Genomic DNA, 12,468 nt, shown 5'->3' with positions numbered 1-12,468 from the left:
GTCCTCTTCCGACAACGATGATGGTGGTGGTGATAATGATGATAAGTACAGCACCTACCATGGGCCAGGGAGAGCTCTAAGATCTTCTGGTAAGTAACATGAGGATGAAATACCACTACCCCTTGAGATAGAGTTCTTAGCATCTCCATTTTACTAACAAAGAAACAGAAAATTAGCCACTGAGGGTTTCAGTAACTTGCCCAAGGTCACCTAATAAGTGAAGCAGCTAACTTTATAGTCAGAGATAAAAAATAAAAATAAAAAAAATTTTTTAAGAGTCTTAAATATATCCAGTATTCAGATCAGCTAAACTGATTTTTCCTCCAGCCACACACCTCATCATGACTCACTACCAGACGATGACGGGACCTCGGGACCCAAGGGCAGACAGTGCCTGCGGTGAACCGGGCAACAAAGAAGGAGAACTCGTACTCCCCGTTGAAATATCTAGTGGCATAGGATTAACAGCTTCCTCAGGAAACACAGGGAGGAAATTCTGGTCTGACCAGGGAGGCAGGCCTAGCAGCAGCATCCAGCAGTGATCCCAGCAGATCTTGGGCCTTAGAGAGATGCCTGCCCTTACAATGTAAAGTGTCAGGAGTTTTTCAGTGTGCCTGCTTGTTTGTTTAAAGAGAAGGGTGTCAAGGCTTTCTCATTACAAAAGCATCCCCTTGGCAAGTCTATAAATTATGTTCCTACATTTCCTACATTAGGGTAATTAAATCAACAGGCTGTTTGCATAGAAGCCTATCACAAAATACCAACCAATTCCTGCCTAAAAATCATGTTCATCTGACCTATCTAGACTGACGGCTTCCAGAGTGCTTAACAAGCACTGTGTTTATGAAGATATCATTTTCTTCTCTCTATGCTAACACTGGAAATCTAATTTCAATGAGGCAAAAAGGCCCTTGAAGATTTTTTGTGACTCAGACCACTTATTTCTTCCAATCCTGAAAATTAAACTGGTTTGCTCTGATTACCCATGCCAAGCTGATAACATTAAATATCAAACAGAACTTTTATTAAATGTCTTTAAAATTTATGGATTCCTTATCTATAGATTGTTGTGAAAGCTAGTGTTTTAAAGTTTATAAAATTAATTATAAGGCTTTTATATTGAACAAATTCTCTAAATACATTGTTTCACAATCCAAAAAATGCACGGAAATAAGGTACACCATAAAACATCTTAAGTTCTTTATATAACATCTACATACCATCCGTTAACCAAGTCTTTTCAAATGCCACTTGCAGGAAAAAGAGGTTGAACTCAATGAAATTGAGCTACATGTGTCCACATGGATAAATCTCACAAGTATCTTGAGGGAAGAAAAGAAACTGCAGAAAAACAAATAGTGTACGAATCCATTAAAGTCTAAAACCATGCAAAACATACTATCTATTATTCAGGAATGTGTACAGATGTATTAAAACGTCTGGGAACAATATACACCAGATCTGAGACAGTTGCGCCCCTTGGGGAAATTCTCTATTAGAAAGGCTGCCATTGGGAAGAGGCAGACAGGAAGCTTTTATTTCTAAGCTGAGAGGCAAATACAGAGATGATTATGAGATTCTTTGTATTGGTTTATAGTTCTAAAACAACTCAAATTTTCTGTAGAGGGAAAAGCCTAATACTAAATTACGAAAACAAAGTTAAAATTTACTCTTCTAAAGGGTGGGATGAGGGATGGAGAGTAAAAGAGACACTAAGAGAGGGGGAGAGACGAAGATTAAGAGACAGGAAGAGAGGGGACTTCCCTGGCGGTCCAGCAGTTAAGACTCCAGGCTTCCACTGCAGGGGGCGTGGGTTTGATCTGTGGTTGGGGAACTAAAAAAGAAAAAAAGAGAAAGACAGGGAGAGAGACTAAAGGAAGGAAATCATACTTTTTTGAGTGGATGTCGGCATCTAGTAATTCATCCTAAATCAACCCAATCTCTGAATATCTACACTTATTGCACAAATTAACAATCAGTTTTATTTACAGTAACCATCCCAGGTGGCCTTAAATTTTAAATCATGGTCCTTGGGCTGAGCTAACAAGAATAGCCTCCTAACCAGACTGTGAAATGTACACACTTGCCAGATAACCAGGATTTATCGTAATAACTTCCCCTAACAGAAGAACACACTTACATCTCTTTACAGGGACAGCTTACTGTTGTGGTTAAGGGTTTTGCAGTCAGACAAATGTGGGTTTACGTTCCAGCTCCACCACTAACAAACTGTGTGACTGGAACAAGCTGCTCACCTCTCTAAATTCAGTTTCCAAAGCTGTAACATGGGGTAAATAACAACATACCTCAATAAGGAAGTCTTCACATTAAATAATAGAATTTACCACAAAGTAAAGCAAACTGTAAATGCTTAATAAAAGTTAGCTGGGACTTCCTTGGTGGCGCAGTGGTTAAGAATCCACCTGCCAATGCAGGGGACACAGGTTCGAGCCCTGGTCCGGGAAGATCCCATATGCCACAGAGCAACTAAGCCCGTGAGCCACAACTACTGAGCCCGCGCCCCTATAGCCCATGCTCCGCAATAAGAGAAGCCACCACAATGAGAAGCCCGCCCATCGCAACGAAGAGTAGCCCCCACTCTCCGCAACGAGAGAAAGCCTGAGCACAGCAACGAAGAACCAACACAGCCAAAAGTAAATAAATAAATAAATTTACTTAAAATAAAAATAAATAAGTTAGCTATTATTAAAATCATTAACATATACATTTTAAATAACATTTTTCGATTGTAGTTTGTGATTGCCTATTTGTCTCTGAAATGTAATTCCATTAAAAGTAACCTAGGGCTTCCCTGGTGGCGCAGTGGTTGAGAGTCCGCCTGCCGATGCAGGGGACACAGGTTCGTGCCCTGGTCCAGGAAGACCCCACATGCCGCGGAGCGGCTGGAGCTGTGAGCCATGGCCGCTGAGCCTGCGCGTCCAGAGCCTGTGCTCCGCAACGGGAGAGGCCACAACAGTGAGAGGCCTGCGGACCGCCAAAAAAAAAAAAAAAAAAAGTAACCTAGTAGGGACTTCCCTGGTGGCGCAGTGGTTAAGAGTCCGCCTGCCAGTACAGGGGACATGGGTTTGATCCCTGGTCCAGGAAGATCCCACATGCCGCAGAGCAACTAAGCCCGTGCGCCACAACTACTGAGCCTGCACTCTAGAGCCTGCAAGCCACAACTACTGAGCCCACGTGCCACAACTACTTAGCCTGCGCACCACAACTATTGAAGCCCGCACACCTAGAGCCCACAACAAGAGAAGCCACCACAATGAGAAGCCCGTGCACCACAACAAAGAGTAGCCCCCAATCACTGCAACTAAAGAAAGCTCCCGTGCAGCAACGAAGACCCAATGCAGCCAAAACAAAATTTTAAAATAAAATAAAATACTGATTTGTGCCACGAAGGAAATAAAATATTTTTTAAAAAGTAACCTAGTAAAACATCCAAGACACCCTTAATCAGAATTATTATCTACAAATTTCTAAACATTCTCCTACAAATCCTGAAGGAAAGCCAACCTGACTAAATGAGTTTTCTCTAAACAAGATGTAGAATCAAAGGCAATGCAAGACCATACTGAATCCCATAAAGCAATGTGTTCACAGCTGCATTTCTAACATCAAACTTTTAAAAAGTGAGAAAAGACACCAGATGTTACTAACTATGGTCAGATGTAAACACTTGACCTATTCACTGCCACATACAGTCAGCAATCACCTTAAGCATGACTTATGGTAACCTAGCTGACTACCCAATATTTTTACCTCCTTCATAATTCTTGCCTCCCCAGAAACCACAAAATCATAAGGTGATAAATAGCTATTGGAGTCAGAATTCAAAACAGCTTCTTTGGGAATCTGTCCAGGAGACTTTGAGTATCGTTTTGCAGAAAATAGGAGGATTACGTAACAACTCTTCTGGGCTGTCTCTGGCTGCCTTGTGTTTCTCCCACAGCAAATACAAGCGCTGTCCAGTAGGTTGCTAGGGTCTCCTGCAAGTTAAACACTAAAGTGAATATTTTCTAAAGGCATCATTGCAATTTTTAAGTATCTGCAGGTTCCAGCCTCTGACGATGTCATCCCAATTCCTTGATCAGAGCTCTCCCCGCCTTCTTTGGCTTTCTTAGCAATCCCCTGAATGAGAGGCCTGTTCAAGTCTCAGCTGCAGACGGCTGGGCTAGATTTCCAACATTCTTAGTGACACCTTCCACATCATCTTCAGATCTCTGTGACTCAGAAACAAATTCTGGGACATACTTTCCCAAGATACCACTTAGCTTTGATTCATCCACTTACCTGACAGATTTTCCAGCATACTGAGCTACATTTAAACTTTCGAAGCCTTACCAGACTTTGACCACTTTGTCTTTCTTCTTGGTCACTGGTCATGATGATTTGGACAAATACATTCTTAGGGGAAATGAGCGCTAAAAAGTTAGACGTTAGCCTCTGGGCCAGAGCATCCATCTTTCAGGCAAGGAAAGGGCCTGCATATTAAAACATATACCTGCAATTTAGAACATCATGATTGTTCACGTTTGAGTGCTTATTTGAAATGCTTTCCATGTATGAACTCATTTAACCCAACTGACAACCCTACATGGTAGACAGTATCATTATCTCCATTTTCTGTTGGACAACATAGATACAGAAAAGCTAAGCAACGTGACTGAGGTTTCCAGCGTGAATGAAAGGCAGCGCCTTAGCGTGCTCTTAATCTACTACACTGTCTCATCAGCCACGTTAAACATTAAAACACGAAAATGCCCTCCTCCTGGGCCTTCTCCCTCTTCCAGAAGTCCACAATGCTTCTGGACCCCCCCCTCAAAAACAGAGTGAAGAGGAGGTGGTCAAAAGAATGCCAGTAGATGGGAGGGCAAAGGCAATGTGGCAGGAAAACTCAGAACAGCAGATGACTCACAGACCCAGCAAACATTCCATACAGACAGGGTCGGCTGGTGGAGGGCCCTGAATTGGAACTATTCTAAATGGAGACAAGGACCACCTGCAGAGAGTAAAGCAATGAAAGCTTTTAGAGCCCTTCTGGGTCCACAGCCCGGTTCCAGCCAGATAGGAAATCTTTTCACAGCAAATCCACATTAGCTTTAGAGACCAGCCCATTAGTAAGACCCCAAGTGAGAGTTGAAGACATACCCCAAAGTGATGCCCTGAACTGTAGGGCGTCCACAGTAATTTCTTTGGGGCAAAGAATATAGATGAGTCTTCTTGTCCGTCTGGGGTAAAATTATATTTGTAATTTAAATATCATTTCACTTCCATGCCTCTCTAAATTCCACTTAACCGAAGCATCAGCCCAAAATTTACAATTATATCTCTCCATCAAAATTAGGGTGTTGGAAATTCCCTGGAAGTCCAGTGGTTAGGACTCTGCGCTTTCACTGCCGAGAACCCAGGTTCAATCCCTGGTGGGGGAACTAAGACCCCACAAGCCGCGTGGTGCAAAAAAAAAAAAAAAAACGGTTGCTAGGGTCTCCTGCAAGTTAAACACTAAAGTGAATATTTTCTAAAGGCATCATTGCAATTTTTAAGTATCTGCAGGTTCCAGCCTCTGACGATGTCATCCCAATTCCTTGATCAGAGCTCTCCCCGCCTTCTTTGGCTTTCTTAGCAATCCCCTGAATGAGAGGCCTGTTCAAGTCTCAGCTGCAGACGGCTGGGCTAGATTTCCAACATTCTTAGTGACACCTTCCACATCATCTTCAGATCTCTGTGACTCAGAAACAAATTCTGGGACATACTTTCCCAAGATACCACTTAGCTTTGATTCATCCACTTACCTGACAGATTTTCCAGCATACTGAGCTACATTTAAACTTTCGAAGCCTTACCAGACTTTGACCACTTTGTCTTTCTTCTTGGTCACTGGTCATGATGATTTGGACAAATACATTCTTAGGGGAAATGAGCGCTAAAAAGTTAGACGTTAGCCTCTGGGCCAGAGCATCCATCTTTCAGGCAAGGAAAGGGCCTGCATATTAAAACATATACCTGCAATTTAGAACATCATGATTGTTCACGTTTGAGTGCTTATTTGAAATGCTTTCCATGTATGAACTCATTTAACCCAACTGACAACCCTACATGGTAGACAGTATCATTATCTCCATTTTCTGTTGGACAACATAGATACAGAAAAGCTAAGCAACGTGACTGAGGTTTCCAGCGTGAATGAAAGGCAGCGCCTTAGCGTGCTCTTAATCTACTACACTGTCTCATCAGCCACGTTAAACATTAAAACACGAAAATGCCCTCCTCCTGGGCCTTCTCCCTCTTCCAGAAGTCCACAATGCTTCTGGACCCCCCCCTCAAAAACAGAGTGAAGAGGAGGTGGTCAAAAGAATGCCAGTAGATGGGAGGGCAAAGGCAATGTGGCAGGAAAACTCAGAACAGCAGATGACTCACAGACCCAGCAAACATTCCATACAGACAGGGTCGGCTGGTGGAGGGCCCTGAATTGGAACTATTCTAAATGGAGACAAGGACCACCTGCAGAGAGTAAAGCAATGAAAGCTTTTAGAGCCCTTCTGGGTCCACAGCCCGGTTCCAGCCAGATAGGAAATCTTTTCACAGCAAATCCACATTAGCTTTAGAGACCAGCCCATTAGTAAGACCCCAAGTGAGAGTTGAAGACATACCCCAAAGTGATGCCCTGAACTGTAGGGCGTCCACAGTAATTTCTTTGGGGCAAAGAATATAGATGAGTCTTCTTGTCCGTCTGGGGTAAAATTATATTTGTAATTTAAATATCATTTCACTTCCATGCCTCTCTAAATTCCACTTAACCGAAGCATCAGCCCAAAATTTACAATTATATCTCTCCATCAAAATTAGGGTGTTGGAAATTCCCTGGAAGTCCAGTGGTTAGGACTCTGCGCTTTCACTGCCGAGAACCCAGGTTCAATCCCTGGTGGGGGAACTAAGACCCCACAAGCCGCGTGGTAAAAAAAAAAAAAAAAACCACAAAATCAGGGTGTAAAGTAGCAGAAAACCCAACTCAAACTGGCTTATGTCATTTAACAAGCTATGCAGAGGTAGGCTTCAGGCACAGAACCATCAGTGGCTTCCATGACCGCATCAAAAACCCAGATTCAGTTACCTCTCTGCTCCAATGGTCCTTACCTTGAGCTCCACTCACCGTCCCAAGATGGCAGGAGCACCTCCAGGCAACACAACCAGACATCACAGAAGAGTCAAGAACCCTTTTTACGAGTCTCCTCTCACACAAAAGAAAACCTTTCCCAAAGTCTCCAGCAGACTTCCTATCATGTCTCACTGGTCAGAACTGAGATACATCCTCATTTATCCAATTACCAGCCCAGAAAATAGGTTTACTGTGCTGAGTTGTTAGAGTTCAGTGTTTCTCAATCCCAACTGCATGGTTTTTACAGCTCCCCAGGTGATTCTATGGGTCAGCCATGCTCAGGATTGAGAACCACTGAGTCAGATTAATCAGAATTATCCCTAATCACCTTTCTATGAGTCGCTTGGTAAAGAGTGTAGACACCTGAACAAAATTTGGATTGTCAGAAAAAAAATATTAGCTGGGCAAACAACAGAGCCTACACAACCGCTTCACACTTGTGTTTTAAAAACACTTGGGCACACGTGGTTCAATCCTCAAGGCTATATGCAACAGTCCCATCTTACAAATAAGGAGACCGAGGCTGAAGTTTACAAAGTGAAATTCTTTTAAGTCTTCCAAATCTCCCTATGTTTCCATGCAAGAGCAACCTGGGAAATTTCCCCAAAAGGAATTACCACGTGAACCATGTTTCTGCAGCAATAAATACAAAGACAGCAAAAGGGAACTTTTATGTTGTCCTGAGAAAAACAAGGCAGAAATCATTAAAACATCAAGGCCTAAAGAAGTACCAAAACCAAGACTTGAAAGACTCAAGTTCTAGTCCTGGCCGCCACTAACAACCTTCTCCACATCTGTGATGAGAACAGGCTCACTTATGAGGACCCCTCCAGCTTACGCTTACACACACACACACACACACACACACACACACACACACACAAACACGATCTAAGTTTACTAAAAAGCCTTCTACTTAGCTATGTAAGTGCTTAAGAACTGTAAGGACTATTCGTTTAAAAAGTATATTTCCTTCTCTAGAACAGAACATATTCTTTCAAGAATGCCTAATTGGGGCTTCCCTGGTGGCGCAGTGGTTAAGAATCTGCCTGCCAATGCAGGGGACACGGGTTCGAGCCCTGGTCCAGGAAGATCCCACATGCCGCAGAGCAACTAAGCCCGTGCACAACTACTGAGCCTCCAGCTCTAGAGCCCACGGGCCACAACTACTGAAGCTCATGCACCTAGACCCCACGCTCTGCAACAAGAGAAGCCACCACAATGAAGCCCAAGCACTGCAATGAAGAGTAGCCCCCGCACACTGCAACTAGAGAAAGCCCACGCGCAGCAACAAAGACCCAACACAGCTCAAAATTAAAATAAATAAATTTAAAAAGAAAAAAAACACCTAATTGTAAAATTTATGAGAAAAGTATATATAGCTTATTGCTGTTTCTGGTAAACAGACTATGCGTTTCTATGAATCATAAGCATCTGCAACTACATAGACATCCTACGAAAGGCTCACAAAAGTTTAAACTGTATTGAAAGAAGACACTGATTATTCTAGGAAAGCAGTGAAAAAAGAAAAAGGGCTAATAAAACCGTTTAAACAAAGACCCCACTGAACTGAGTGAATGCTCTCCTAATCCACCACATAAATCAGTGGTCCCAGACTCTCCGCTCCACAGCCCCTCCCCAGCCCCACTGCTATCTCCAAAAATCACCTGACACACAGAGAGATACCATACACAGCCTCTAAACCATCTCTTTCCCATTATGTCAGTGATTCTCCACAGGATAAAGCCCACATTCCAAGCCCACTTTTATGGCTTCCACAATCTGAAACTGACCTTTCCATGAATCTCATCCTCCTCCCCCAAATGAAATCATCGCCATTCCAGCCAAACTGGTCTTCTCATCCTCTTCAGACACGCTGGCGGCTGGCGGGGGGTGGGGGGCGCGCTGGTTTCTTCTCAGCTGTTTCCAATCTAACAAGGTTCTACAAGGTTCTATCCCTTCCTTAAAACACCAATGAGTTCCCAAACTTCCACTCTAACCTACAACATACCCTTGTTTCTGTCAAAGTTAGAAACCTTGCCACTGAATCTTCTGAATCTTTTAATATGTGTGTCTGTGTATCCTTCACTTCTTCAAGAACTTAGCACAATGCATGCAGCAGTTCAAACATGTTCCCTAGATTGAACTGAATTCAACTATAGGACAATAACCTCAAGGACAAGGGCCTCTACCTTCTTTCCTCTCTGTGTCTCAAGCCCAATATTTAACAAACTGTAGATGCTAAATATTTGCTGATCGCTACATAATTGAACTCAGCAATAAACTTTCAGGTCCCACAGAAGTCACCTCCAACTTCTTTAAATATCTGCGGATTATTCAAAGCATCAAGACATTCTACACGGAAGTAACAATATGGCCGTCAGTTGTGTATTTAGAAATGTAGCAGGGATGTTTTCATAATTTTCAGAGATTACGCATTCCCAAACAACTAAGAAATTTTTTAAGAAACCAAAGCATCAAGACATCAAAGTTATATAAATCCAACATGTATTTAGCGCATGGAGGAGGCATCTTACAGGGCAACTAAAAGCAGAAATCACTTAAACATGCAATTCTGAAAATGCACAAAACGCCGTTTTTGCAAAACAAAGCGCAAAACATCTGAAAATATAATCAGTCTGACCTAGCTGATTGTTCCTTTCTGTAGCTCCCCCTCCATCTCAGGTCCTGCCTCGACCTCTTGAGCTTTTCTCAGATGTTATAGAAAAGCTCAACTGGTTAGGCCAACGATTGACCTAGACTGCAATTTCAAATGACCTAATCAAGCCATTTCCAAACACTGCAGAATCTTACTGATGCCTCTAAGAAGTAGGACAAGAAAAACTGAACACAAAAATGACCTGCCCAATTGTCCTGTAGCCAGGCTCTAACAATGAAGGCGAATTACACTCAGGTGTCCTGACTTACGTCCAGGGCTCTTAGTCTTGACAGGAGCTCGACGTCAACTTTACGTACGGGGCAAGCTGGGCAAAGGCTAGGTCCCCCTAACTTGCCACAAGCATGTGAGCTAAAGCTGTATCTCTGTCCTCCTCTGGAAAAGAATTTAAGGTAATTACACACAACGAGAAAAGATATTTTCTTTGAGCATAAATTATGTTTCCTATGGTAAAGGACAAGAATCAAAAGGAGTAAGGAGCCAATTCACAAACTCAAGAAAGTCTACATTCTGGAGGGGAAGGCTGACAGCTGGCCCCCCAGATGCACTAGCTCCTGCTGGAACACCGGGCATGTGTCCGGTTGGCAGAAGAGCGAATATGCAGTCACATAAATAGCTTTCTACCAGTGGCCAAACTGGCTTTGCCATCTACCTCTCTCCACACCAAAGCCTCTCTCCTCATGCCCCATGTCCCAGAGGGAGCTGCTACAGCCAGTAAGAGAGAAGGGGCATTCCCCTACCCAGTGACGCTAGTTAAGACCAAACTACAGAGGGAGACGTTCACTACACACACATACCCGCACTCACGCACACACACGCGCACACACACACACACACACACAGGCACCGCATACCCTTCTCTCCTCCTCCTTTCTCCACTCACTCCTACATATTTACAGCCCCTCCCCACCTCCATCCCAACACACATACCCAATGCCAAGGCACTGGAGAGCCACCAACCAAATATGCCCACCAATCACATGTCCCAAACAAAGTGATTCCCAGTCCTCGTTTTGCAAGGAGGTCACAGAGGCAAAAGAAACCACGGACAACATCCAGAGAAGTCGTGGGACGTGCTTCCAAAATTACAGAGCTGGCTCACTGAATTCTACCCATGAAGACGTATTTCTTTCAACTCATTCATTCAACGAATAAGCACTGGGCTGGGTACCTGAGACAGTCTGTTCAGTATGTTTTCATCTTCCTTAATGCAAAACGGGGGGAGGGGATGACACGGGGCATTTTTCCCAGTCTGCTATACGGGTAGGTAGGTCTTTTTAATTGAGAAAAGGGAGCACTCACAGGCTTCCTCAGAACCGGCTATGGGTTACAGGTGTGGTCAGGCTGCGCAGCTCCCCACTCAAGCTAATGTCTCCCCATTTCCAGCCAACTCAGTGTTTCAACATGAATTTCAGGCCCCCTCCCTCCTAGAAAGACTCTTTTCAGATAATCAACTAACTAATTGTGTTCTCCTGTGTGGCCACTTCCGAGTTAAAAGATGGAGGAAGAGAGGGGAGGAAAGCATTAAGCTTGACCGGGGTGAAATTCCCTCTGCAGGCAGTGCTCGCTCGGGCTGGAGGGCAGGCTGTCTGCACAGCCTCACAAGCCCCAATCTTTGAACCGTCCTCGGCGCAGGAGGAGGGAAGGAATGTGCGGAAGGCAGCACAACGCCAGGTGGACTTTCGGGTTGAGCACAGTAAGGGACCCAGGACGAGACTGTCGCAGGCGATCCGAAAATGACACGGAAAGCGTACGGCTTAAGGGCCTTCTGAACAATTCAACACCCAGCAGGTTTTCAAAGAATCCCCAGTCCCCGTGATCTCTCAAAAGGACTTGACAAGACCCGTGAAACTTCTGTGTCTGTTTCGGGAGCGACAGTGATAAGCTCTAGGGGGTAACAGAACCTGCCCCCGGGCGGGTCCAGCGGGGAACACAAGGAGCCGGGTCGCGGCAGCGGGGCTGGCGGGCGGCGCGCTTGCACGCACGGCTCCCGGCTCCGGCCGCCGCGCAGGGCAGAGACGGGAAAGGGGACTCGCCCCTGGCTGCTCGGGGAGCCGCAGAGGAACAAGCCCGGGGCCTCCGGCGCCCGGATCAATCTCCTAATCCTCTGGCTGCCGGCCCCGGGCACCGGACGGTCGGTCTCCCTCCGGGAGAGGCTCCTCCAGGCCTCGCCGCGCCGCAGCCCGCCCGCGCCCCCACTTACTTTTGGTCGCCGCGATGAGGTTCTTGCCGTCCTTGATGAGCTCTTTGATGAACTTGTTGGTTCTCTCCAGCTCCGCTTCGTGGGCACGGATTCTCTCCCGGAACCACGGGCTATCGAGGTAGCAGTCGCTGAACTCCAGGGGCTGCAGCCCCATGACGGCGGCGGTCCGCGAGCACAGCGCGAGCCAGGCTTCGGGACCAGGTGCGGGGCCCTGCGCGCAGGAAGCGCCGGAGAAGCTAGCAGTCCCAGGCGCGCGGCGAGAGCAGCGCGGTCATGCCCTGCGGAGGTGAGCCCGGCCGCGCTGAGCAGCGCTGCCGAGGCGAGCGAGAATTCTGCGCTCCGAACCCGGCGGAGATCCGATCCCGGCAGACCCCGCCTAAACTCGGGCGCCACGGCCCCGCCCCGCCCGGCCCCCGCGCC

General features: G+C 45.5%; 1 protein-coding gene across 1 annotated transcript in view; it reads right to left on the bottom strand.

The window, feature by feature from the left end:
* Positions 1–12,428, bottom strand: part of ARHGAP10 (Rho GTPase activating protein 10) — a 342,299-nt gene extending 329,871 nt beyond the window's left edge. The window contains exon 1 of the mRNA XM_007472009.1: positions 12,049–12,428. Within this exon, the coding sequence (XP_007472071.1) occupies positions 12,049–12,202 (154 nt within the window). The 5' untranslated portion in view covers positions 12,203–12,428. The remainder of the gene's footprint in view (positions 1–12,048) is intronic.
* Between the last annotated feature and the right edge of the window lie 40 nt (positions 12,429–12,468).

This window comes from Lipotes vexillifer, unplaced genomic scaffold (assembly GCF_000442215.2).
Source record: "Lipotes vexillifer unplaced genomic scaffold, Lipotes_vexillifer_v1.1 scaffold269, whole genome shotgun sequence".
Classification (NCBI taxonomy): domain Eukaryota; kingdom Metazoa; phylum Chordata; class Mammalia; order Artiodactyla; family Lipotidae; genus Lipotes; species Lipotes vexillifer.
This window is presented reverse-complemented; position numbering and strand designations above follow the sequence as displayed.